Source organism: Leuciscus leuciscus, assembly GCF_965113295.1.
Source record: "Leuciscus leuciscus genome assembly, chromosome: 1".
NCBI classification, from domain to species: Eukaryota; Metazoa; Chordata; class Actinopteri; order Cypriniformes; family Leuciscidae; genus Leuciscus; species Leuciscus leuciscus.
The window spans coordinates 1,624,667-1,652,436 of record NC_138725.1 but is presented as its reverse complement, the minus strand read 5'-3'; the positions used below and the strand labels follow the sequence as shown (position 1 = coordinate 1,652,436).

General features: G+C 41.7%; 2 protein-coding genes across 8 annotated transcripts in view; both read right to left on the bottom strand.

Annotated features, from left to right (window-relative positions):
• The window catches only part of LOC309479874 (uncharacterized protein), a 169,144-nt gene that overhangs the window by 60,872 nt on the left and 80,502 nt on the right, over positions 1-27,770 (bottom strand). For 4 of the 7 annotated variants that reach the window (XM_082144152.1, XM_082144153.1, XM_082144154.1 and 1 more), the window contains exons 3-5: positions 26,934-27,123; positions 26,495-26,836; positions 23,913-24,032 (exon numbers count right to left, since the gene is read on the bottom strand). In XM_082144152.1, coding sequence (XP_082000278.1) covers positions 23,913-24,032; positions 26,495-26,836; positions 26,934-27,123 — 652 coding nt within the window. Of the gene's footprint in view, positions 1-23,912; positions 24,033-26,494; positions 26,837-26,933; positions 27,270-27,770 lie in introns of all 7 variants that reach the window. The other 3 variants (XM_082144149.1, XM_082144150.1, XM_082144151.1) reach the window with 3 other exon arrangements.
• LOC309479978 (zinc finger protein 862-like) lies at positions 103-4,578 on the bottom strand. Its single transcript, XM_082144298.1, has 9 exons — positions 4,535-4,578; positions 4,239-4,409; positions 3,993-4,168; positions 3,723-3,898; positions 3,460-3,629; positions 3,141-3,379; positions 1,017-1,265; positions 710-919; positions 103-284 (listed from the first exon to the last, which is right to left on the bottom strand). The coding sequence occupies exons 1-9, from the start codon at positions 4,572-4,574 to the stop codon at positions 105-107; spliced, it is 1,611 nt and encodes a 536-aa protein (XP_082000424.1). The 5' UTR covers positions 4,575-4,578; the 3' UTR covers positions 103-104.

The following is a 27,770-nucleotide window of genomic DNA, read 5'->3' as shown; positions in this document are numbered from 1 at the left end:
CAATGCCCTATCATAAGGGAAGGCCTCAGGACAGGGTCCATTGATTGAGATCCTCAAACACGCAGCCAGGTGTTCTCCTTGCAACTGATTTCTGAGGTCTGTTTTCACCTAAGGACAGAGCAAAATTTCCTGGCAAGAGTCTGCAGCTGAGAGATCTTTATTATATCATCTTCTGGAGTAGCTCTACCAAGCAGTCCCAAAACACTGAAGGCCCCAAGGATGTCCAGATCATGGAACCGTCTGTCCAGGTGTGTTTCCAGGCCAGTGATGTAAGGGTGGATGACCTACAATGAACAGACATTGAACAGACATCAGCATTTTTTTAGGAAGAGCCTACACCCACCTTAACTACAGTCATTAAAGGATTAGTTCACCTCAAAATGAATTTCCTAAACATTTACTCACCCCAATGCCATCCCAATATCCATGTCAGAAATTACGTTTTTTTAGGAAAGCATTTCTGGATGTTTCTCCACAGAATGGGCTTAAATGGCAACCAAATTGTAGAAGTCCAAATCGATGCAGTTTCAAAGGGTCATCCAGAAATGTTTTCCTACAAAAACGTAATTTCTCTTCCACTCATATCCACTCATAGAGTAAATGTTTAGGATTTTTTTTTATTTTGAGGTGAACTAATCCTTTAAGGGCCAGGCCATAGAGGACCATTTAGAAGAGGAAAAGGAAAATTCATTAGTTTTAAGGCATTTACCTCTCGCTGGAATCTGGCCCACAGCTCCTCCCTCGACACTTCGTGGACATCTTGCCCTCTCCTTTTCCTCTTCTCCTCATGCTGTATATTGAAGGCTCCAAGTCCTTGTGGATCATCGAGGTCCTGATGAAGGCGAGACAGGAATGATCCAGGCAGTGGAGTCAGTCCAGCCTCTTTGATGCTCCTGAGAGTCTGAATTGTGACAGGAACCTACATTTAAAAAAAAAAGAGTAGCTGCTGTTTAGTAGACCTGCAAACAACCCTCATTTCAATATATCAAATTAAACTGATTTAAAAAAAAACATACCTGCTCCTTGATATGTAGAAAGTTGACATGTGCTTTTTGAAAGACTTTGGACAGGCATGCGAGGTGCGGTAAAACATCAGCTTGGAGGTAAACTGCTGCCACAAATCTGTATGTAGCACAGAATGTGTAAAGGCCCTTTGCCCCTGGACATCTTCTCACCTCTGCCAATGCTCCAAGGACTGCGCTCAGGTTCCTCTGTAGGGTCTCGATGGCTTTGTGCTGAGAGAGCCAGCGTGTGTCCTTCACTTCCTGGAAACGTTGCAATTTAAGACTGATTATTGGTTATTAACCCTCTGGGGACCAAAAACGCGCCCGCGCGTTTTGCTCGTTTTTTTTTTTAGCAATGAAAAATAAACACAAAATGCTCTGTTAATTTTGATCTTTCATTTTCGTGTAATACATCAATCGATCCTGTTCAGTTTCTATTTTTTTTCTGTATACTCACAATACAAATAAAGTGTTTTGCTTTTTGACAAATAAAGAAAAACTAACATGATGCTATTTCTGCCTTCTCTCTGTCAGTAAACTCCCATTTGAAACGCGTTCGAAAATTATCTATAACTCCGCGAAAATTCAGTCAAACAGGCAAACAGACCCACGGGCATAAAGCTTGAGATCGCAGCTTTTAAATGAAGTAATTTATATAAAAAACAAATATTATCAGCTTCTGTAATCTGTATAAAAAGAGAGCGACTCCAGTCGAGCTCATTACGAGCCATTCAAAAGTAATTTGACCACGCCCCGGAGAGCGCGTGCTATTCAAACGCAAATTCTGAGAACCATTTCAGTCTGTGAAACGCCCCCACATCAGCTGTAAACAAAGAGGCATAATATAGCCTACCTTATGGAGAAAATTTTCCGTGCTGATATGAGGAGCAGATCCCGCTGAGGAGTGAGGTAGGCTAAGTTATCCTTTCTCAAGTGTTAATGTGGAATAACGTTATGGAATAACGTTGTAGGCTTATGTAAACAAAAAGATGAATCGCGTTTCTATAATATGAATCGCGTTTCTGTGAGATGAATGAAGGGTACATATTTGTAAAGACTGTTTAGCCTAAATATGAATCGCGTTTCTGTGAGATGAATGAAGGGTACATATTTGTAAAGAGTGTTTAGCCTAAATATGAATCGCGCGTCTGTGTGTGAAAGAATAAACTGCTTTTACAGTTACAGTTACTGCGTTACAGTCAGGCGAAGTATGAAAGACAACATTTTGTTGACTAGATTTGGGTACAGTTTTTACTGTAGAATATACTGTCACATCAAATAAGCTTTTCTGCTCATATATATAAAATACTATTTTGTCAAAAATAAAGTCATAGACTAAGATGTTCCAATGTTGGCTATATTCAAACTAATGAATACATATGATAAAATGTAGGCCTATAATCTCTTCTTTTTTTTTTTTTACAAAGAAAGAGTACTTTTTTGCAGAAATATTGCTGAAATTGTAATTATTGTTGTAATAGTAACCTTTTTAATAAAATAGCAAAACATATTTACAAGATAGATGTAAGCAAAATCTTAAATGGTCAATATAAGTCTTCTTCAAAATATATATTTTGTCCTTGCATTGTGGCTCAGTCAGTGTCACACCTGAATGAATGGCTAATTATGCAGAGTCATTATGCAGAGTGGGTGGGACTAAGGTGTAAACTACTCCTCCCCCTCGCATATTGGCTTTCCAAGCAAAACCTGTTTTACACCATTTAAATCAATGTATTTTTTTTTGTGAACGATAAAGCAAGACTATTTTCACATAATTTTGAAGCTAGAACTGAAAGGGACAACATCCATTAGTCAAAAGTCTTGTGGGCACATATTTTGTATGAGTTTTGTGGTCTTATTTCAGCAACTTTCATTTTTATTTTTTTAAATAACCACGCATAAACATTATTCTCTTAAAAATACAAACATCTACATACATGTTGCTCGCATATTATGGTAGGCCTGTTTGTGCTATATAGAGTGAATTTACACCTTTGCCATTAACATGTTTATAAATAACTGAAAAAAGCACAAATGTCAGAGCATGTCAGAACATCTCAAGGGCCCCAAAAACAGCTTGGTCCCCAGAGGGTTAATTGACAGAAGATAACTACAATGGTATCAAATTACTATTACCTTTATTTTCAAATCACTGACACCCAGGGTGGCGGATGCTGCTTTGAGTGTTGCAGTACGATTTGCACTGTTTCTAAAATATAAATGAAGTTCTTGGAGGTGGTCCCTGAAAGTGGCCATGTACCTTACATCATTTGATGAGTCCTTGCAGGCAAGGGCCAATCTGTGGGCAGCACAAGCTACAGACACAATCTTTGGAAAACTGTCTTTAAGTTGCTTTGCAACTCCATTCACACGACCTGAATATAAATAAAATAATTTAGCGAAAATCATGGGATACAAAAAATAAAACAATCTTACATGAGCATCAAATAATTACCTGTCATAACGGCTGCCCCGTCAGTCCCGAGTCCATATAGTCTTTCTCTTGGGAGGCCTTTCTTCAAGATAACATTCTTGACAGCTGCGACAATAGTGTCTGCTTTGCCATCAGCAATAGGGACCAAGTCCAGGAAGTGATTAAACACATGTCCCTCTTTATCTATGGATCTGAGAGAAAGCATAGGCAAGTAGAATTCACAGTTCATTAACAGCACCCAGAATTTATGGGATTTACATCAAACAAAATAAATGTTCCCATACCGGACATGCAAGTCAAGTTGCCTGCCGACTGACACATCTGTAGTCTCATCAACTTCCAGGCTAATTCCCTGTGATGATTTAATCTTGGTGAGAATTGGCTCCTCTATGACCTCTGCTAAGACCTCAAGCATGTCGTCAATGATACGATGAGACCTATAGTCATTCCTCCTGTCAATCTTGACATTGGGAAAAGGGAAAAAAGGACTGTAATTTTTATTTATTAATGTAAAGATTAAATGTAATCTTAAGTAATGCCTAGGTGACCTTTACCTTTAATTTCCTGAAGTAGTCGCACCCTAGAAGCTCAGCAAGGCTCAAAAGTTTTGGATAATTTGTGTGGTGGGCTAGTTCATTTTTTACGAGCCAGTAAAGGCACTTGAACCCACCAATGACTGCCTCATGCTCCAAAACAATAGTGGGCTCAAACGAGTTTATGACTGAGATGCCTGTGACAAAATTATTATAAAACTATTTGAAAACTAAAAGTTTATACTTGTTTTTGAAATTGGAACCTACCAGAGGCAAGAGATGCCTGGCATCTGATGCTGTCCTGGTGGAGCTCCATAATGATGTGACGTTCCAAGTAATCTTTTCTGTATATAACGGCTCCAACCTCAACAAAAGCCCTATTTGCGCGGCCTTTCTTAGGCGCAGGCTTGTGTTGTCTGCATAGTCGACAAAACATTCCTAAAAAAAAATAAAAAAAAAAACACAGCAGTCAAAGAATTAAAAAATTATAAAATAATGAAATAAAAATATTATTTTTTATTATTGTTTCATGATTACACAAATTATGCAGATATAAAATTTACCATGCTGTGTGAGGTACAGCCAACTCTTAAATTGAGGCATCTTTAGCCACAAAAATCTGCTTTTCTGACCTGCCCTGCTTCTACACCTCCCTGTGTTTGCTGTTAACCTCACCTGTTGCTTCAGCCCTACCTGGCTCACCCACAGCAGCAGCATGTTGGCTGCAGTCCTCCTCTCCTACATCTCTCTCTACAGCTAACGTTCCCTGCGCCTCTTTTGCTGCTTCAGCAGCGCTGATTAAAGCCTGGAAATATTCAAAATAAATAAACCGAATAGCTTATCACAAAGGTCGGAATAATGATCTTCCACATGTGTTTCTCTGCTTTGCTATTACCTCTGGTCCAGACTGTATTTGCTCCTCTGGACGAGCCTTTTTAAATCGTTTAAAATATTTTTCAATATTCATCTGGATTGAGGGAGCAAACAGTCGGCGTTATGATTAAATACTTAAACATTAACGTTATGTAGTAAGGGCAGTCGATATTAACAGATTACAGCGTGTTAACATTATGTATAACTTACATGCTGTAACTGTTATTCTCATGTAAACATAGCTAATTATTAGCTAGGCTCCTTAATGCTTGCTAATGCGTTTCCATTACCCTTCAAATCGCGCAAATTGAAAATTAAGCTCAATGGAAACACGTCAATTTCGCAAAAAAGACTCCCATTTATTGCAAAAAAAGGTTTTACGCTCGCGTGAGGTGGAAATATTTTGCAAAACTGCAATGGAAACAGTTTTTGCACATTTACAGTCAACTGACTTAGAAAGCGCGGTGTGTTTGAACAGATTACAAGACTTCTTTAATTCATAAAAGACAAAATAATTAGAGGAAAATAACGTTACTGGATTCTAAACCAGTAAGAAATGCCACAATCAAGACCTCGGAGCAGAAATGAGCGAGAAAATACCTCATATGTGCCGCTCACAGTATAAGGGTCTTTCCTTGTCATTAATTAACACGATTAGGCCTAACTTACGTATCTTTACATTAATATTAATAATAATAATGTCTAGGGCGGTGGCTGTGATATAAACCTACCAGCGTCCGTTGCCATGATTTTTGGAATGACTGATCGCGAGATGGAAAAAATGACGTTTTAGTCGCATAACATTGGTTAAGAAACGGCCGTCATTTCACAATAGTTTTTTATCAAAATGTTGCGAGAATCTCATTCTGTAATGGAAACGCGACAACTACATAGACTAACTTCTCAGAGTTATGTTGTGCAAAAGTGTTTATTACTAACCATTCAACTCCGGATTGATTCTGGAATCTTCGAGCACCGGAAACAATCCGTCCTCCAACGCATGCTTCTTCTTCTTTGGACACTCGTGTTTTGATTTCAGATCGTGCTCGAAGAGGAGGGGCTATTCGCTGCTCCTCCTCCGTTTGTCAGTTTGTGAGAGAGGGAGAGAAGGGAGCAAGCTGCGCGCAGATCTACAATAAAATACAACTTTACCCATATTAAATAGTAAAAAAAACTGAAAATCAATCCGTGGCGGCCGCATCGATATTGTGGCGGGCCGCCACAAATTAATGAACATATGGGAAACCCTGCAAATACGCTTAAAATACTACATCTGATTTCATGTATGTGCAAACTTGTGAATAAGAAGTAAATATAGAAGACAATAGATAATCACGACACGGAGGCGCCGGCGCGTCAACTGGAGCTCCTCTCATAAATGAACCGAAACTTAGCGTATAAAGGAGTCTACTTGCCTCACAGACCTGAGAAAAATATCTATAGAAAGCTTGAAATGTCTACTTTCAAACAGAACAATTCAAAACGAAAGAAAACAGACTGTTCTCTGCTTATGTAATCCGCATGAAGTGCATTTCTCTCAGGCATGTTCACTACTGCGAAGATCGCGAGTCAGCATCGTCAACTTCATCTTTGACAAAGAAAAAAATTGTTTATTAATAGACAATTGAAATGTCTCCTAGCTATATTTGACATTCATAATCATTACTTTTGCCGGTTCTTTGTGACAGCTTTTAGATGCGTTATTGGCAGCACCACCCTCACGTTACATGAACGTGTCACCACCCCATCAGCACCAAAATCAAGAGATTTTTTTTTCTTTTGGGGGGCATTTTGTTTGTGTTCAGGCTTTCTCAGCTGTCTTTAGGTTAATGTTTCAGTTAACAGTTTTTCAGTTAATTTTTTTCAGGGGTAGGCTACAGGAGCAGCATCTGTACTCTCGCGGCTGTAGACGGTAATGTTTTCTCTTGGTTCATGTCAGTCAGTATGAATTCATTTTGATATAGAAGTCGCACCTGACTATAAGTCGCAGTGTGACTATGAAAAAAAGTGTGACTTATAGTCCGGAAAATACGGTAAGTAAAACAAAAGGTAATAAGTGGTGCTGTCGAACGATTAAAATATTTAATCGCGATTAATCGCATTAACGTCATAGTTTACTCGTGATTAATCGCAATTAATCGCACATTTTTATCTATTCTAAATGTCTCTTGATTTCTTTTTGTCCCATTATTTTTTTCTCATTTTAATGCTCTTATCAACATGGAAAAGTGGATCGGCTTGCTTTGTGCAAATGCTTTTTATTGAAAACAACATTGGCATATACTGTAGTGTTCAATTTCACACTAACATTCTCACTTGGAGCAAATCATTTCTCACACAATGTAACACTGTCCATCAATAAAAGGGTGAAAGAAATACTGACGAGGTCCTGATATTGACGAGGGGGAGGAGAATTCGCATCAGCTGTGTGTGTGCGTGGCCATCAAGTGGTATTTGGCTTCAACGCAGTGCTGCGATGATAGCTCAATTCACAACGACAAAACACACAGATCACTTTGGTATTGTCAATTGAACCATTTGGCCACTTTTTTCAAATTAAACTTTCCATTCAGAATCTTATTGGCATCCATTTCGGCGTCTCGCGCTCATCATTCATCCACTCAAAACGTAACGTTAAAGGGGGTCGCACACTGGACGAGAAGCGAAGCACAGCGCCTCGTATTTAAAATTCGAACACATTATTCTCTGAGTGTACACCACACCGGCGGCGCCATTCGGCGTTTTTATTGCTGGCCATGAACTGAGAAAGTGTGCGTCCGATGTGTGATACAAGTTGTCCTAGACGCGGCTTCTCGTCCACTCTTTGGCCGGCTCGCAAGCCCAAACAAGTGTGTGCGGCGTGCCTGTTGTTTTGTTTCCGGTCTAGATAGATCCGGTGGTGTTGTAGTTTTACTAACGTTACTAGTTGTTGCAAAAGCATGTGAAAAAAAAAACTACAAAGTTTGCTAGGCGTTAATCGCGCGATAAAAATATTGACGCCGTTAAAATGGGTTTGCGTTAACGCCGTTAATAATGCGTTTAACTGACAGCCCTAGTAATAAGATTTTTAAGAGTTTAGAGATAACTGGCACACAAAGGAAGGTGGTCTCTAGACAAATGGTCTCACCCCCCCCAAAAGGTGTAACCTCTGTATGTAAATTACCATTGTTAGCAGATGTTTCCATGTGAAAGAGGTTCTGTGTAATGGAATGCAACTAGAGGATCAGCGCAATTCTTTACCTCAGATCAGCCCGACTCTCAGCATCATGTATTTCCTAATGTCGGGTTCGCATCTCTTCTCTTTATTCCAGAGCATTTGATGTTTTGTATTGATTATCTTTGAACTGATTATGAAATTGGCATGATACATTTACCTGACATAATAAATTGTTACATTTGATTTGATCCTAACGGACTCTAACATTGTTTTCATTAAAGAGTTAAAAAGAAGTGTCAAACATTCGCTCACATTTAATGATGCATGGATATCATTAAAACTTTTTCACTTATGGAGTTAGATGAAATAACGAGAGAATACACATGAGAAAATGTATTTGATTTAAAGTTTTAGACAGTAACACGTAGTTTCCCCGCTGGTTGGATGCCTATTTTTGGGCCGATCGAGTGCGGGATTACAAAGTTACATGGCCAGGAAAGGATAAAAGAAGATTGTAACTGTTGCTCTGTCTCTTTTTGTGCTCTTGCTCTCTTTTGCTCTTGGTCCCTTTCTTGGGTCTCTCTCTCTCTCTGGTAACATTTTACATATATGCTGGGTAAGATTAATGGTATAAGTTATCATCATCTATTTTGTAACTATTTTAAGTGTAACCATAACCATATTTTGTCATTAAACCTTTTCAATTACAAATAATTTGCTAACTAGTTTTGATTTGGTATTGACTTTGAAGTGCTTCATATTGCAATACAATATCATCACTCTCAACAGCAACGCTCTCCCACATATTAAGCTATTGTAACTGCGCTTATTTCCGTCGTTGGTATAAGTGGCAGTGGGTGGAATAGACAAGAAATGTGCAGTTCCCTTTCGTTAGGGAACTCGAACTGCGTCGTTGAAAACGACTCTTTGGGGACGCTCCCTTAGCGTGCGCCTCTGAAGTATGAATGAAACTAATCCAATCCTGATTGGTGTTGCGTCATGACGTAACATGTGACGGCATAACCGGATGCATAAAAGTGACGCCGGTACACACACACGTTAGCTTTTGCTCTTCAGCAAGCATTCTCTGTGAAACTGTCTGCCTTATTTGGTGTTGTTTGTCTGTTGAAATCCTCTATATTATGGCAAGTGAAAGATACACAAGTGTGTGCACCCCTGCCCTAGATTTCTCACGGGTGGGGACACGCATCAGTTGTGTGTACACTGTTTAGGAGCGCAGCACGCACAGGCAGCTCTCGAGGGGGCTGCCTGTGAACACTGTGAAGCACTCCCGATTAGAGTGCTGCTCTTCCGCTTGGCTATTTTTTCTGATAATGGCCAGGCTCGCGATCCCCGCGGTTCGGGTCCCGCGTCCGTTGAGGCGGCGCGGCGGCTGAGATCGTGGGGATCGCAGAAGGATCTTGTGGATGAGAACGAGACTGCCGAGGCACTTTCTCGTTCATCATCCGCAGATTCTATAACGCTCGCTCACGACGCAGAAGCCGGCGATGCGGCTTCTTCTGCCCGTGACGAGTGCCCGATGCTAGAGCTATCTGCTTCTGAGGAAGTGGATGTGCTCAGCATCGGGAGCGAGGAACATGAATCACTCTCGCCGGTATTGTTTGTAACCCAAAAATAAGAATTGTCCCACTACATTGCAATACAGAATCTATAGTAGCTCGGTTCTCGCGTTTGCCAAGGCAGCGCGTAGTTTACGGGTCTACTCTGCAATAAAGATTCTGTGACTGGGAATTTGCGTTTGTTGAGGCAGCGCGTAGATTTAAGTCAGCATTGCAATACAGAATCTATAGTGGCTCGGATCTCGCGTTTGCCGAGGCAGTGTGTAAATTACTACTCTGCAATAAGATTCTGTGTGGGTGTGAGGCATGCACAGTCAGCTCCTGAGGGTGCTGGCTGTGTTCATTGAGAAATATCTCGACGCACACAGCCGTGCGTTTTGGGTGTTTCAGCCTCGTGCCCATTGACTTTCTTCTCGAGAAATGAAAGCCAAATATATTGTGAACGACTCGAATCTCGCGTTTGCTGAGGCAGCGCGTAGATTACGAGTCTGCAATAAAAGAGACACGCGATCTGTGAATTAATACTATTTGGGTGCGAGGCATTCACAATCAGCTCCTGAGGGTGCTGGCAGTGTTCATTGAGAAATATCTTGGGCGCGCGTGCATCCGTGCACTGTCGGATGTTTTGTAACGGCTTGAATCTCACGTTTGCCGAGGCAGCGTGTAGATTACGAGACCGTATAAATAAATATTATCTGACTTTAAGAAGTTAGATATTTTAATTCAGCCTACCATCCAGACCGTGTTTCACTTATCCAGTGTTTTTGGCTGCATTTTATTCTGAGGAATTAAAATGATGAGCAGCGAACGTCGAAAATCGTTTTCGATTTTTCCCTGCCGGTCCTCCGCTTCAGGGTATCGAAAATGAGACAAAGATGGCTGTCCCCCCGTGGAGGGACGAGCGAGAATCGCTCCTCTGTGGAGCCCTCAGGAAATCGATGTTTGTATCCAGCGTCAAGTGCGCTTCGGGATGCATCGGTTTTCAGCGAATGCACGCTTTAGTGCCCGCCCAAAAGTCTTGCGGCCAGGCAGTGTTCGCGTCCGCACATCAGAAACTGTTTTTGATTATTCCCTGCCGGTCTTCCGCTTCAGGGTGTCGAGAACGAAACCGAAAGAGCCTCCCCTCTGGGGGAGCCCACACCGTGGCGTTTGCCCCAAAAGCTTGCAACAAGGCACCGACTATGGTCACAAAATCTTTCTCGACTTTTTCCTGCCGGTCCTCCGCTTCAGGATGTCGAGAATAGTGCTCGAAAAACACCCGAGCTCAGTCTCGAGGGGCTGGTTCCCTTAGTAGATTTTGTAGAAGAATGGCAACGCCTTCCGAATATATCTATATGGGTCCTGAATATTATAAAATATGGGTACAGACTGCAGTTCGGTCACCGACCTCCCAAGTTTGCTGGGGTGGTACCGACTGCAGTGGTTCCAGAACAGGCTCAGGTTATGGAACAAGAGGTATAGACTCTACTGGTCAAAGGGGCCATAGAAATTGTTCCCCTACCAGACAGGGAGTCTGGGTTTTACAGCCGGTACTTTATAGTTCCAAAGAAGGATGGCGGGCTGAGGCCGATTTTAGATTTGAGGCAGTTGAATCGTTCTCTGAGGAGATTCAGGTTCAAGATGCTCACTGTTCCCATCATTGTGAATCAAATCAGATCCGAGGATGGGTTTGTCATGACAGATCTAAAAGACGCCTATTTTCATGTCTCCATCCTTCCATGTCACAGGAGGTTCCTGAGGTTCGCTTTCGGAGGCGAAGCGGGTTCTTCTGTTCGGCCTAGCACTCTCTCCCCGCACGTTCACTAAGTGTATGGATGCAGCTCTGGCTCCACTGAGGCTTCAGGGCATCCGTATACTGAATTATATCGATGACTGGCTCATTTTGGCCCAGTCTCGAGAAATGCCAGTTCGGCATCGAGATGTTGTCCTTGGCCACATTCAGAAATTGGGGTTGAGACTCAACACTAAGAAAAGTGTGTTCGAACCAGCTCAGAAAACTACTTTTCTGGGCGTGGTATGGAATTCGGTTACGATGCAGGCACGCATGTCTCCCGCACATATCGAATCCATCCTGGCCATGGTGTCAGGGATAAAGCTAGGCCAGGCCATCACTGTAAAGCAATTTCAAAGACTGCTGGGCCTCATGGCAGTGGCATCCAACATAATTCCTTTGGGCCTTCTTCACATGAGGCCCCTTCAGTGGTGGCTCAAAACCAAGGAGTTTTCCCCCAAGGGGAATCCGTTTCGTATAATAGAGGTTACGTGCAGATGCCTTCGTTCCCTATTAACATGGAAGAAGCTTTGGTTCTTGTCCCAAGGGCCAGTGTGAGGGGCGTCATGTAGCCGGAAAACCATTTCGACAGACGCTTCCCTCACTGGCTGGGGCGCGGTTATGGACGGCCGCTTTGCCAGGGGTCTGTGGCAGGACTATCATCATTCTTGGCATATAAATTGCCTAGAAATGTTGACTGTGTTCAGGGCTCTGCGGAGCTTCCTCCCAGACATCAAAGGTTACCACGTCTTGATACGTTCGGACAATACCTCAGTGGTAGCTTATCTGAACCGACAAGGGGGACTCAGATCGCACCCTCTATCCAGATTGGCGCATCAGATTATTTTATGGTCCCAAGGGAAAATATTATCTATAAGAGCAATATATGTCCTGGGGGTTCAGAATCAGGGAGCAGACATCCTGTCGAGGCAGGGGCTGAGGCCCGGGGAATGGAGACACCATCCAGAGGTGGTGGAGCTAATATGGCAGAGGTTTGGACCAATGGAAGTGGATCTGTTTGCGTCTCGAGGGACGTCCCACTGTCCACTTTGGTTCTCCCTCACTCATCCAGCCCCGTTGGGGTTGGATGCCATGGTACAGGCCTGGCCGAGGCTTCGCCTGTACGCTTTTCCCCCGATCGCTCTGCTCCCGGGAGTCCTGGAGAGGATCCGTCAGGAGGGTATCAGTCTTCTTCTGGTAGCCCCGTTTTGGCCGGCCCGAGTATGGTTTTCGGACTTAATTTAATTCCTGATAGCTCCACCATGGCAGATTCCTCTGAGGAGGGATCTGTTGTCTCAGGCGGAGGGCACTATATTCCATCCTCGCCCGGAGCTGTGGAAATTGTGGGTCTGGCCTTTGAGGGGGCTCAGTACCTAGATCCTGTCTATCATCTGGGGTGGTCGAAACCATACTTATCTCTAGGGCTCCGTCTACTAGGAGATTATATGGCCTCAAGTGGAATGTTTTTCCACTTGGTGTAGAGAACATGAGTTAGTCCAGCTAACTGCCCAGTGGCTTCAGTTCTGGAGTTTCTTCAAGATCGTTTCTCTACGAATTTCTCCCCATCCACACGTAAGGTGTACGTGGCTGCCATTGCAGCGTTCCATGCACCACTGAATGTTGAACCTTTGGGGAGGCACCAACTGGTCATACTATTTCTCCATGGTACATGGAGGATGAGACTGACAGTCAGGTCCAGGGTTCCTTCCTGGTACCTGGCGGTGGTTCTCAAAGGGCTATCCCTGGCTCCCTTCGAATCCCTTCAGTCGGCTTTGCCTAGGACCTCACGTTCTAGATAGCCTTTCTCTTAGCTACTTCGTATAAAGAGACTGGGAGATCTCCAAGCCCTGGCATTAACGCCAGCTTGCTTGGGGTTTGCCCCGGCGGAGTTAAGGCCATCCTGCATCCGAGACCCAGCTATGTGCCTTAAGTGCAATTTAACATGGCTAGGTCCATGGTCCTGCAAGCATTTCATCCTCCACCACATGTGTCCGCAGAAGAGAAGAGGTTCCTTGCTCTGCCAGTCAGAGTTCCGAGTATTACCTTGAGAGGTCCTCTTCTTGGAGGAGGACGGACTTACTGTAGTGTGTTTTGGATCACCTAATAAGGGGCTCCCGGCTAAACAAACCATAAGTAGGCCTAAAAGGTGCGCAATTTGCCTTCACCTTTGGCCGTAAGGGCTCATTCTACTAAGAGGCATGGCGTCCTCTAGGGCCCTCCTCTCGGGAGTGCCCCTCCAGGAGATCTGTGAGGCAGCCGGTTGGGCTACCCCGCACACTTTTATCAGGTTTTATAGTCTGCACCTCCCTTGTACGCCTGGCGCACATGTGCTCTAGTCCTAGCTGAGTGTCTGAAATCAGTTTTACTCTAGGGCAGGCCTTTTTCGGTGCGTGGCCTAGTGGGCATTCGTTCCCCAAAGAGTCGTTTTCAACGACGCAGTTCGAGTTCCCTAACGAAAGGGAACGTCTCGGGTTCCCTGAGGAGGGAACGAGACACTGCGTCGTCTTGCCACGCCCCTCGATGTCTAGGAGCGGCTTGCTTCATCGCGAGGCTAATGTTTGTGTGTGCCAGCGTCACTTTTATGCATCCGGTTATGCCGTCACATGTTACGTCATGACGCAACACCAATCAGGATTGGATTAGTTTCATTCATACTTCAGAGGCGCACGCTAAGGGAGCGTCCCCAAAGAGTTGTTTTCAACGACGCAGTGTCTCGTTCCCTCCTCAGGGAACAAGGGTTACAGTCGTAACCCAAGATGTTTTCTACCATCTTGCTGACAACGTTTCTTTAGTCATTCGGAAGTCTTGCAGACTGAACCCCTGCAGGAAATCCACCCTTACAGGCTATTCTTAGCATTACTGTTAGTTTCACTTCTTTATTTTAGCAGTTTCCAGCATGCCATTAAACTCTAGAAGTAAACTCTTGAAATTATTAGTGATAAAATTGGTTAGTTACTGAAAAGGTTTCCACTATCCATGACTCCTGAATTATAAAACAGTTTTTAAAAGTATTGTAAAGTAATTATTAGCATCAGCTTGGTAAAATAAACCTGCATTTGCACATGAGCGTCTGTAAAGCAGATATTAACTGTCTTCAGGGAGTTTCTACACATGGATTATAACGTTCTGCTTTACTCTCTCCAGCCTTGAGAAATATATCAGATCCAGACTCCTTTATCAACACTACAAATGCTCTGAAAGATCTGGGATGTATTTCTCAAGCACCACTGATTTAACTTCCGCCTCCCTGAACTTCTGGACCACTTTGCTAAAACACTTGAACGAGTCGTTTTCGACCAACTATCTACATTTCTCACACCGAACATCCTCCTGGACAACAACCAGTCTGGCTTCAGAAGCGCCACTAAACTGAGACGGCCCTGCTCTCGGTTATTGAAGCTCTGAGATTGGCAAGAGGAGCCTCCGAATCCTTAGTTCTCATCTAGATGGATCTGTCTGCTGCTTACAGTTAACCACCAAGAAGAGCATCTCAGGAACAGTGCTTCAAGTCTGACCTCTCAGTGGGTCCTTCAGGGTGTCGTGAGGTGTTTAAGACCCAATATCTAGCTCTCGGTTATTGAAGCGGGTTCTCAACTACAACTCGCTTCAGTGGACTTACAGATACATTACCAGCTCATGAAGGGGAATTAACATATTCGTAACAAACATCTCAGGAAAGGAGACTTATTAAACACAACTGCAGAGGTTTTATTAAGAAAATTATAGCAATCGTTCAAAATGAAAAAAAGCTGCTAAAAACAGGAATGAACAGACAAGATCCAAAAATCCTCAAATCAGCTCCATCACACAGAACAGAGAGAGATTATACAGTCTGCAACATGACATCATGACTTTGCGTAAACATACACGCCACTTTCAAGTCAAAAGTGGCATGTTATCTATACGCATTTTGAGCTATCCGCGTGTATGTTCACGCTGAAACGAACCGTCATCTTCCGCGTGTATGTCTACGCCGTTAAATGTCAGAGCGAAACGGAGCAAAATGTACGTGAAATAATCATGTTGGTCCCCTTTGGAAAACGTGTAGATGTCACAGTTTAACAGCCTCAGACGTGAATCTTACACGTACCATTATCCCCGGACGTTTGCTAATCCTACCCCTAAATCTAATCATAACCATTTCTTAAAACTATAGGCTACAATTATAAAGAAAAACAACAGACAGACAAGTATAATCACAATAATTTATTTAATGAGAAAATGTCAAAATCGGTACCAAAAGTTGTTCACGTGGCGATGTGTCGCAGTCCTCTCTGGCAGTGGTTTTGTATGAGGTAACAGACAGAGCAGAATTTAAGTTATTAATTCAAATCCATGATGTTAATCCGTCTTCGGTTCGCTCCCTCTGAGGGCTGCGCGGCAGTGCGCGCTTCATTTCAAATGTGAATGTGCATGACGCAATCTGTGACGAAGCAGGCGAGGCGAGAGCCAATGAGCGTTTGATATTACTGCCGTAACCATAGTAACCTGTCGTAACGCTTCTTGAGGGCACAATTTTTGAATTTGAATTCATAACAAGCGCGGGGTTTGACGTTTACGGTCAAGATGACGATTACTGGATAAAGGGCTGAGTTTGGATCTTTTTCTGGCAAATAATATATGGATTCTGAAGGTTTGGATTACATCAAGCTAATAAAATTGGTGTATTTTGTGAATCGATGTTGTGTTGTAAGGTTAGTATATTATGGTTCTATAGGAACCATAAATAAATTATTGTGATTATACTCGTCTGTCTGTTGTTTTTCTTTATAATTGTTGCCTAGCTAGTTTTAAGAAATGGTTATGGTTAAGTTTAGGGGTAGGATTCGTGGCTCAAACCATCTTTTAATGCCATATTGTTCATAAAAATGCCATTTTCCTACATATCTGTCCATTACGTTTTATAATTTTAATGTGTTTTATCATTTTAATGTGTGTAAATCACATTTTAATGTGTTTAATGATATTTAAACAATATCTATATATGTTTAAGAAAATAGTTTACCAAATAAATAATTTACCAAATAAAAGAAAAAGAAAATTCAAACACAGTGAAGTACTTTTCCCATTTCATGAGATCAGTCTGCAGTCTGAGTCTGTCCATTACTGTATTAATATTATATTTAAAGCAGGTTACATATGAAGCGCAAGATAATGACTTTCAACACTGTAAGCAAATATATCCATAAAATCCATATAAATGAAAATAAATCGGCTTTTTATATGTAAAAAACCACATTTTAATCTAAACTTAATTGTCACTATAAGTGCTCAGAGTTTTTTCTCTGTTTTCTGAGAAGAAGAAAATAAAACAATGAACAATCCTCTGTAAGGTTTTGCTATTGTAAATATTGCTGCAGATTGGCTCTAAACTCATCAGTATTTTATTCTAATATTGTCGGCATCTCTATTTCCTCTGGGTGCTTCGAGTCCTTCCTCCCTGCAAAATAAAAGCATTGACTGACCTCTCGTATGTGTTTTTATCATGATTGCAGATTGTTCCAGATCAGATGAGTGTGAATCATCAGATTGTGTGCGGCTCAAAACTCACCAGCTCTTCTTGCACAGATGATCTGAAGAAGAATCACAGTAGGAGCAGCAAAACTGCGACCTCAACAATAATCACAATCACTGCAGGAAACATGAGAGGAAGAAGAGAAACTGTACATGACTGAAGTCAAGGGTATTCAACTATCAACAGTTATTGATGAAGCATTTACAGACTGACTGATAGTTTAATGTTATAAAGCTGTCAGTATAAATCAGCACTTCTCAAAGTCCGGACTCCGGAGGGAGTTCAATCCGGACCCGCCTCCATTTCGTATTTCAACAGCAGTAATTATGTGTAAGAAATTAAAAGTATGGATTTCCTACTTTGATAAATGCATGCATGTCAAAATCATTTGTCTAGTGTTTTATGTCTCTTTGGAGATGGTCCGAAATTAAAGCGAAGGCGATATATTTAAAGTTTTCCTCCGTGATTCAGTTGCCATGACATCCAGTAAGTGTATACTTTTGACGTGATCGGGCGCGAGCCGCGCGACGCAACACTGACTTCACCGCAGTAAGCGTTTGAATGGGTGTGGAGGATGTCATTGTCCAGGAAAAGAAAAGTTGATGGAGAAAATAGAGTTTTTTAAGATGATTGGACAGAGAGGTATGCGTTCATTTTGCCCCAATCCAGCACGAAGCCATTCTGTTTGATTTGTATCGACACAGTTGGAGTTGTGAAGAGTGGAAATGTCAAACGGCATTATGAAACAAAACACGGTCATTTTGAACGGCAATATCCACAAAATACAGAGGTACGGACAGCAAAAATACGACAGCTAAAGTCTTCATGAATCAACAAATAAGTTGCTTGTGAGAGCTGTAACACAGCAAGAGAGAGCTACAGAAGCATCTTTCCGAGTAGCCTGGGTACTAGGCAAAAACAAGAAGCCATTCACTAGCTATGTTTCCATCAACTTGTCAATCGAATTATCTGAAGTTCGAAAAAAAAAAAATCATGCGAATAAAGCTGGTGAAAGTGTGTTTCCATCAAACGGCTTTAAAGCGAATAAAAACCTGTGCGTAATGACGTCACATGCTGTTTTGCGATCAAATTGGTATATCGAATTGATTTGAGACATTTTAAGGTGTTTCCATTCATTTTCGCACTGAATCGCACAACATTCAAGCAAACATTTGCGAACAAAGTTTTGCTAGACAAAATGGTCCTGGATCGCGCCATCTACCAACAAATTATCAATATTGCACAAGTTGTAATAGTGCAGAGTCCTGCACGGGCGCCTCTCCGTGTCCTGATTATTGCCTGCTATATTTAGCTCTTATTTATTAAATCCAGGAAAATGGTTAATTAAACATTGATTAAAATTAAGATACAATTAATACAAAACGAAATTCACTTTAAAGAAAGTCTTTCTACAAAAACAAACTTAATAAAGTGGTCAAAATCATGTCTGCCCACTCCATTTGTCTCCCGATATTCGGGATCATCTTATCTTATTCATGCTTTTTTCACTTTTCATATAATCAACATAAAAAATAAAATAATAATAAAAAAAAAACATATATATTAGGCTATTTTATTTAAAAATGAATATGAAACTAAATCGTTTTTTAATGACTGGGCTACAACACATAGGCTTATTAGCCTGCCCTACAATCATTGAATATTATTTTGCTTGATTGACGGGTTTTTATTTAAAAGAAAGAGCGTAGCCAGAGCCGCCTTAACCTAATGTTAGGCCCCGGGGCTGAGAGGTTTTGTAGGCCCCCCATCCCCTCGATTTATAGTCTCATTTATCTCTAGGTAATCTACATCACAGAATGCATTAATTTCTTTCGAGACCTACAACAGTGAGTTTTTTTTATATTGTTTTCAATTTTAATATTGTTATTAACATATCACTGAGCACATAAACACAAGACACTTTATTTAAAAACCACACACAGCAACTAAATTTCAACTTTACGCAAATGAGAAGCGATTTTCGCGAGCGACAACCAATAGGAAAGAAGCCTTTCAGTGGAGCTCAGCTCCCGTCACCGTCTGGAGTGCAGTGCAGGCAAGACAGAGGAGTTCAAGGCCGATTTCACTGTTTTATATGATTTACTGTAACTAACCACAAACATGGATATAGTAAAATGATGCATGGAAAAGGAACTGTCCACAGTATCAGTGAGTTTATGCTGGATTTAGTGCGTAAATCATTTTGTTTACAAATTAGACGCTTTGCAGTTGTTATATACATGTTAAAGATTTTATTTTGGATGTGTTCATTGGGATTATATTGGCTGGGTTTATAAAATTGAAAGGATCATTGCTTGGTACATTTGGAAACAAAGCTTGTCTATTTCTAAATGTAATCGCGTGCATCGCTGATGATACTGTCCGTGTGTTGAAAAAAACTTAGATTAAACACTCGCAACAGACACACCTCAAAGCGGAGACGTTACAGCGTTGCCAGCGGCACTGAGCGGACTTTTGCCGCTGTAGTGGACACGCACCATTCGCGCCGCGGGACCTCTAGACGCGCGTAAACGCGTCTTTGCATTGACTTAACATTGAAATCACTCGCGCCAGACGCTCTATTCGCGTTTGGTGAACGCACCATAACAATAACATTAGAGCGACAGCACTACCAACGTCCACAAGCGACTAGCGACATACAGCGACAAAATCTGACAAGTTAAAACAATATGACCTTTTCAGCTCATCATGAACCTGAACATGGGAAGCCCCTGAACTTGGGAGGCCCCTGGGCTTCAGCCCAGGTAAGCCCGTGCGTTAATGCGGCCTTGCGCGTAGCCTACACAATACTTAGGCCTACTAAAATATAATTAATATTATTTTATTGCATTTGTATTAGTTGTTTGAAGAGTAAAAAATAAATTACAAAATCGGTCGTTTTACAAGTTTACAACCGGCCAGTCGGTCGGACTAAAAGGGGGAAAAAATTAATTGGGTCGGTCCTAAATTGACAGGATCGGTCGGGTAACGGCAAACAAGAATATTTTTAAGGATGCCCAAAACACATATTTGCGAGTGTGTAATGGCAATTTAGACATACAAATATTGCACATATTTTTCATCCGCTACCCGCCCGCAAGGAGTTCATTATCCGCCCGCATCCCCGCCTGTGAATTTTAGGAATGTCACAAACAATCCACCCGTTTTAGCCACTTTTATGCGGGTACCCAACCCATTGCAGGACTCTAGGTGCTTATGTGACAGCTGATAGCGACATTATTTGACTATTATGGCATTTCTTAGATTTTTGCTATAATAGCCGTTTTATTTTTCTGTTAAATTAAATTCAAAAAGTATCTCGTCTCCTCGTTTGTCCACTTTGTTGACACCGGCCATGTGTGCAAACCAGACAGTATATAATGGGTGCAAACTGGGCGGAAAATAACTAAAACTTCTTCTTTTGTGGCGGGTTGTACCCATAAAATGACCTAAAACTTAATCGCAAGCCATTATTTATTCGGGAAATAACATTTCCATCAGCGTTTATCGCATAAACCGTACATCGATCAAGATAAAATCCGATGAGACCGACCGTATTTCATTTTAGTCGATATTCAAGAAATTCAATCGAATTTTACTGTTTCCATAAGGCATTTTTCATTCGATATCACATAATTCGGATAAAAACGTGTTGATGGAAACATAGCTACTGATGTCAGGGTTTGGGTAGGTGGAAGTAGCGAGGACTCACGTGCAGATCAAATGGGCTTTTATTAAGCATAAAATAAAACAAATACAAACAAAACTACCCCGAGGGGGCAAAACAAGACAGACTAGACTTGACTCAGCTTGACTTGACAGCAGGGAAACACACAGCATAGATACGACGACGAACCAGCACAGGACTGCAAACACAAGGAGAATAAATAGGGAGAGCAAACAAAGCAGGTAACGAGGGAGGACAGGTGGGGAAAATGAATCAATAATCAGGTAACCAGGTGGGCGGGGTTAGACAATCGACTAGAGAGCACATGGCACAAGGAAACACATGACAAGCCATGTGCTCACAACAAACAGGACTAGAACACAAAACGAGACATGAACACGCAGCTAGTGAAAACTCATAAGCCACGTGTTCACACAAAACATGACAACATGAAAGCACACAGCCAGTGAAAAACAAGCTGTGTGCTACACAGCACAAGACAAGAAAAAACACATGCAGACAGAAGAGCGCGCGGCTCGAGCGAACTCGAAACCGCGCGCGCTCACGTGACAAGACAGAGCGCACGAGAACAAGCGAAAGCTCATTCCGTGCGCTCACAAAAGAAAACAAACACGCGGAGCATTGATGTCCGAATCCCGACACAGAACCGAAACCTAACCAGACAGACGTGTCGGGATCCAAACACCACGCCCCGCACATATAACAAGGCACGTAGACAAGTGAGTGCACGGCCCGAGCGCGCTCGGAACCGCGCACTCACACAGAGACGAGACAAAACAGGGAGTGTCAGAGCTCTGTCACAAAACCAAGAAATTAACTAGACCGAAGTGACAGAACCCTGACAACTGATGCAGAGATAGTTAAGGAGTGTTTAGTGGAGATAGCAGATGCTTTGTTTGAGGGAAAGGAGAGACAGGAGATATCAGATAAATTAAAGAAAATTCCACTGTCCAATGACACTTCAACCAGGAGGACAGAGGTACTTGCGCATGACTTAGTAAAGCAGTTAACTGATGATATCAAAGATGCACCCTGCCTTTCACTTGCGGTGGATGAGTCAACAGATAGCACAGACCAAGCCCAGCTATGTGTGTTTGTCAGATATTTCAGCAAGGCAAAGGGGACATTCTGTGAAGACATACTGGGCCTTACTCTACTCTGTCACACTAGAGGAGAGGACATCTACGAAGCTATCATGCAGATGCTTAATGAACGGGGAATTGATGTCAAGCATATTGTGTCCATCACTACTGATGGTGCTCCAGCCATGATAGGGAAGGAGAAGGGAGCTGTTCAGCGTCTGAAAGAGCAGCACTCCGACCTGCTGACGTACCACTGTATAATACACCAGTCCGTGCTGTGTGCTAGCCTTGGAAAAGAATATTCAGACGTCATGGAAACTATTATGAAGCTTGTGAACTACCTGAGAGCATCCTCTGCCCTTCAGCACCGTCTTCTGCGGGCATTCCTGACTGAGGTGAGAATTTATTTGACTTTTTACTTCTACTGTGTTTTTGTGTGGGTCAATAGGGGTTTATTAAGTGTTGATCACGCACACACACACACACACAGAGAGAGAGAGAGAGAGAGAGAGAGAGAGAGCATTTACATATTTAACAAATGTAATCAATGTGTAACTAAGTCATAATTAATGCAGGAAATGCTGAAAATCTCCCCACTGACTGATGATAAGTCAATCCTTATTTCACAATTTTTTTTTAAAAATTTTTTTAATCATTTTTAATTGTGAATAAAATGTAATTGTATGCATTTGGAACTATTAAAGGTTGTCATCAAAATCTACTTACAACAGACTTTAACCATTTACATTTACAGCATTTACAAAGGTGTTTGTGTTCACTTTATGAATATTTATGCAACACAAAAAAGTAATGTATTTATTCATTTGTATTTTTCTTTTCTTTCTCTTATCAGGTAAATGCTGCCTATGACGACTTACTCCTCCATAACAATGTTAGGTGGCTGAGTAAGGGAAGAGTCTTGGAAAGGTTTTGGGCCATCAGGAAAGATTTGGAGATGTTTTTGTCCCAGCAGAAGAATGTCAAAGCCAGCCATTACTTGGATTTTCTGAGGGATAATGACACCATGGAGGTTGTGGCCTTTTTAGTGGACATAACATCTCATCTAAATGAACTAAATCTGAAGCTCCAGGGCCAAGGCAACACAGTGTGTGATCTGATGGCAGCAGTACGCTCCTTTGAAAGGAGGCTGGAGATCTTTAAGAGTGACATCACAGGGCCACATATCCACTTTCCAACTCTTCTCCAGCAGACTAATGGCAATCACCATCGTCACCATCTTTCCTTTTTGGAGGAGCTAGCTGAAAATTTCAGGATGCGCTTTGAAAGCTTCAATGTAGGCAGACAAGTACTGCTCTGCATTCCATCTCCATTCCTGGTCAAGAATGTTGAGGAGTTTTCAAAAGAAATCAAGAGCATCTTCCCGTGGGCAAGCATGGCATCTCTGCAAACTGAACTCATTGACTTGCAGGAAAATGTGGCTTTGCAGGAAGTGGACTGTGACACTGTTACCTTTTGGACTAAAATGGTCACAGCTGAAAATGTCCCCAATCTACAGAAAGTAGCCATCTGTGTTCTTACAATGTTTGGGTCAACCTATCGGTGTGAGTCTGCATTCTCAGCAATAAATGCTGTAAAGAACTCACACCGCAGCAGCTTGACTAATGAACATTTAGGCCAGTGTCTCCGTCTAGCAACCACACCTTTTGTGCCACGGTTTTGGCAGCTGATGGGAGACAGACAGTGCCATTTCTCACATTAGACTGCTCTGTATTTTGCACCATGCATGTTACTTTTGTGGTGTTTTGTTAAGAAAAACACTTAAATGAATTGTTTTGCCACTTTTGCACTTGTTATCCATGTATTTTGAATGCAAAAGGCACCTTATTTTTTCATAAAATGAATGTTAATTTGTTATACATGTTTATTAAAAACACATTTTGTAATTGCCAATAGTTCCGGACCTTTGTCATTGATGAAAATTCAGATTTGGACCTTTGAATGTAGACTTTGAGAACCCCTGGTATAAATGAACGTGTCGTACCTCTGTATAATGATCCAGCAGTCACACTGACTCCAGTTTCTGATGCTGTATCAGCTGGATCTGTGGATCACGTCTGTTAGTTCAGTTCAACACATAATGCCACATATACACAACATCATCATCACATAATACTGGAGCTTCACATCACAGAAATGATGAATATGTGCACGAGTCTGTCATCTATTATCTTCTTACTTCACTCTCAAGCTGTCAGGAGGAGAATGACTATCGCCATTCACCAAAAATAAATCTATTTATACAGTGATCATGAACCTTGTGTAGGAGCTGCTGCTGTAGTTCGGCTTGATTTCTTCTCAGAGTTTGAGCTTCTGACTGGAATCAGTGTTGGTGAAGCGACTGGATCTGCAGAAGATGAATGTTCAGACGCATCACCTGTAGGACATTAACATCATATGTTCATATCGATCATGACATGCAGTTTGTGTTCCATCATCACAGTTTACAGTGTGTCAAGTCAAGTCATCTTCATTCATATAGCGCTTTTAACAATGTAGATTGTTCCAAAGCAGCTTTACAGTGCAGGGCCTGAATTTCGTTTTGGAAAATGGGGGGGAAATCCCCCCTTAGGTGATTCTTATGAGGGGGAATTTTTCATTTGAGGAGGGAGTTTAGACTTTTTTTTTATTACATTTATCGTGCCTAAATGTATGCTCACTCATTGCATTTTTACAATGGGGTAATTTTGTTCTTAAGAATTTACACAACACAAGGAAGCTTGATTTCAATCTTTGAATTAAATTGAAAAAAGTAGCACAAATAAATACAATAGAATAGAGATCCCAATAAAGAGAAATAAACTAACACTAGTATTCAGAAATACAGAGACTGAATAAAGTAATCAAATGCAAAATAGTATTTTAGTCCTGACTAAATTAAATACATAGGCTATTAATCCTGATTCCTTAAAATGAAAGCTATGTTTTGTTGTTTTGACAACCAAATTAATGACAGACACATATGGCTGCTGTCCCTTTAAGAGCGAGTGCACGGATCCTGTTTTCATTATACGGTCACGTGCGATTAATGCTTATTTAAGACATAACCGACTGTGTTTAGAGGATACTCACCAAGACCGAAATTGACATAATTTTCGCATGTTTTTGACTGTTAAAGCGATATAATCCATGAAAAATAACTTTGGTTACCCGCGAGCTGTGTGTGAGGCGGCTTTACTCTATGTATGTGTGCAGAGAAAAAAAAAAACATTTCTCAGACAGCGCGCACGTACCGAATAGTTTAAAATCGCATGAATGCTTAAACTGGTAAGACTTAAAAAGACGTGCAAATGGTAAACTTTAGTTACTCATGATGCAATGCTGGCCCGATTATGCAAGTGACAATTCCGTCTATCCCGATTCCTGAAACGCGAGAGTGTTATCGCCGCCTGCAGCGCGCTTAACGATTGGATTGCCTTGTGCCTTGCGTCTCGCAGACAGTTTTAAAATTTGATTTTATAATCTGTGTGGATTAATTTACTAATACAACCTACATGCTAAAGTGAATCAATGTTTGCGGGAATTTCCCGCATTATAAGTGGGAGACCTGCGGGAATGATTAAAATGATGCGCAATACCCGCAATCCCGCGCCGAAATTCAAGCCCTGCAGTGATAATAGGAAATTAAAGTAGCAGAGATTGTTTTGGCTTTACAGCAGCTCTAGATTAAAGTTATTGTCCAGCTAAAGTTAGTTTTGATTGATTCACTTCCATCGCAACGATCATTAGTTATTAACTTAGCTAACACAACACCGTTCTCACAGAAAACTCTTAAGATCTTTCTGCGCAAACTTCAAAAACGCGAACCTGTGAGAACGCTGATGGCGTGCACATGCGTATTACAAGTTCATTCTATAAGTATGTGCATTCGAATATATGTGCGCAGGTGTGTAGTTCTTCCGTACAAATCAACCCTCAACATACTACTTGTCTGGCCTTAAAATTAATAATACAGAATTTGTATCGCTTCCGCGTAGCCACGCGAACCGGAATTATCCCGACAACACTTTATCTGTAGAGAGGTAAAGAGAGGGAAGGAGGCCTTCACAGGGGAGAGACTAGTTGACATTTCAGGACCGCGTTGTCGTCGCGGCCAGGCGAAGGTCTTTCATCAGATCTGAATACGGCCTGGATCCGGCGAACTGCGGTAAACCTCGGGATAAACAGAGAGACTAATATAAGCGTAGACGCCATTCTTCTTACGATGTACCAAGTACATCAGGATTTATGGGAAGTGTTCCCGGTTCCGGCTGATTTAATCTATGCAGCCTAACATTGAATTATAGAAGTCTATAATGTGTTATGTGAATGCTAGGTCAAAGAGATGTGTCTTTAATCTAGCTTTGAACTGACAGAATGTGTCTGCTTCCCGGACAATGTTAGGAAGACTGTTCCAGAGTTTTGGTGCTAAATAGGAGAAGGATCTACCGCCAGCAGTCGATTTTGATATTCTAGGTATTATCAACTGGCCGGAATTTTGAGATCGCAATAGACGTGAAGGACTATAATGCGTTAAGAGCTCGCTCAAGTACTGCGGAGCTAAACCATTTAGTGCTTTGTAAGTAATCAGCAATATTTTAAAATGTATGCGATGTTTAATAGGGAGCCAGTGCAGTGTTGACAGAACCGGGCTAATATGGTCATACTTCCTGGTTCTGGTAAGAACTCGAGCTGCTGCATTTTGGACCAGCTGTAGTTTGTTTATTAAGCGTGCAGGGCAACCACCCAGTAGAGCATTACAATAATCTAGCCTTGATGTCATGAACACATGAACTAATTGTTTCACATTTGTCATTGAGAGCATATGGCATAATCTGTCAGAAAAGAGTGTTTTCTCACCTGAATACTTGACAGTGTATCTGACTGAGGTCTCGAGTTGATTTCTGAGAGTAAGCTGACATCTCCACTCTCTGTTGTCATCTTCATTCAGGAGTGTTGTAGTCAGAATGATGATACAGTCAACTTGATCTGATGATGATAATATCTGATATCTGGAGTCTGTCTTCAGATCAACACCAGCCTGATTCACCCACAACAGCTCAACTCCCTTATTACTGACCCAATAAGAAAAGGAGAATGCAGAATACAACTGACAGGAGAGAGTCACAGAGCGGCCTGGACTGATCTCAGTCTGTGAGGATGAAGATGATGATGATGATGAAGATGATGGAGACACTGAAACTGAACACAAGACACAAATCACAGACTCTTCAATCATCATCTGAGTTTAAAGTGAGAATCTGCCCTTTTTAAAGTGACCACATAATCATAAACTTACCATGAAGAACATGCAGATAAAAGTTTGCATCAACTGCATCAACAGTTGCATCAGGTCCTTGTCCTCTGTAATTCACATATTGTCGGCAGCTGTAATATCCATAATCTTCCTCTGTGACGTTCTTGATGTTCAGAGAGCAGTCAGAGCCCAGACTCAGTCTCTCATGTCTCTCTGTGTCTTTATTCTTTATCTCTTCATTAAGTATAACTCCTTCTGAACCTTTAACACTGCTAACGTAGATCCATAGTGATTCGCAGCCAGAAAGAGTGTAATTACAGGACAGAGAGACATTTTCACCAGAACTGATGAACACATTCTCATACACTCCACTGGTTCCTGAAACACAGTATATCTCAGTGATCATTATGATATAATAAATGAAAACATAAACATAAAAAGCAGAAGTTTTATTCTCACTTAAAGCAAACAACACACTCTCCAGAATAAACTATGTAAGGGATAATGCATAGCGAGGCGGTTGTTATAGCGAATAACAACCCCGACAGGCTGAACGGGACCCTGACTCGAAGCGGAGCTTGAATCAGCCTGAAGGGGTTGTAAAATAGTCCGTTCCGTGTCCATAGCAATGCTCTGTTTTTCATGGCAACAGTGTGTTATACTTCGCAGCGGTCCGTTATCAAGAAATAACACACCGCATTCTACATTGGAATTCAACCAAGCCATGTAATAATAGTCTTTATCAGAGAGCTGTTCAAATCACTGACACACAGGGCCGTACTCACCATTGAGGTCTCGGAGGTCCGAACCTCTAATTTTTCGAAGTGCATATAATGAAGTTTGTGAAATAATTGCCTAATATTAACTCTTCTTTGGTGC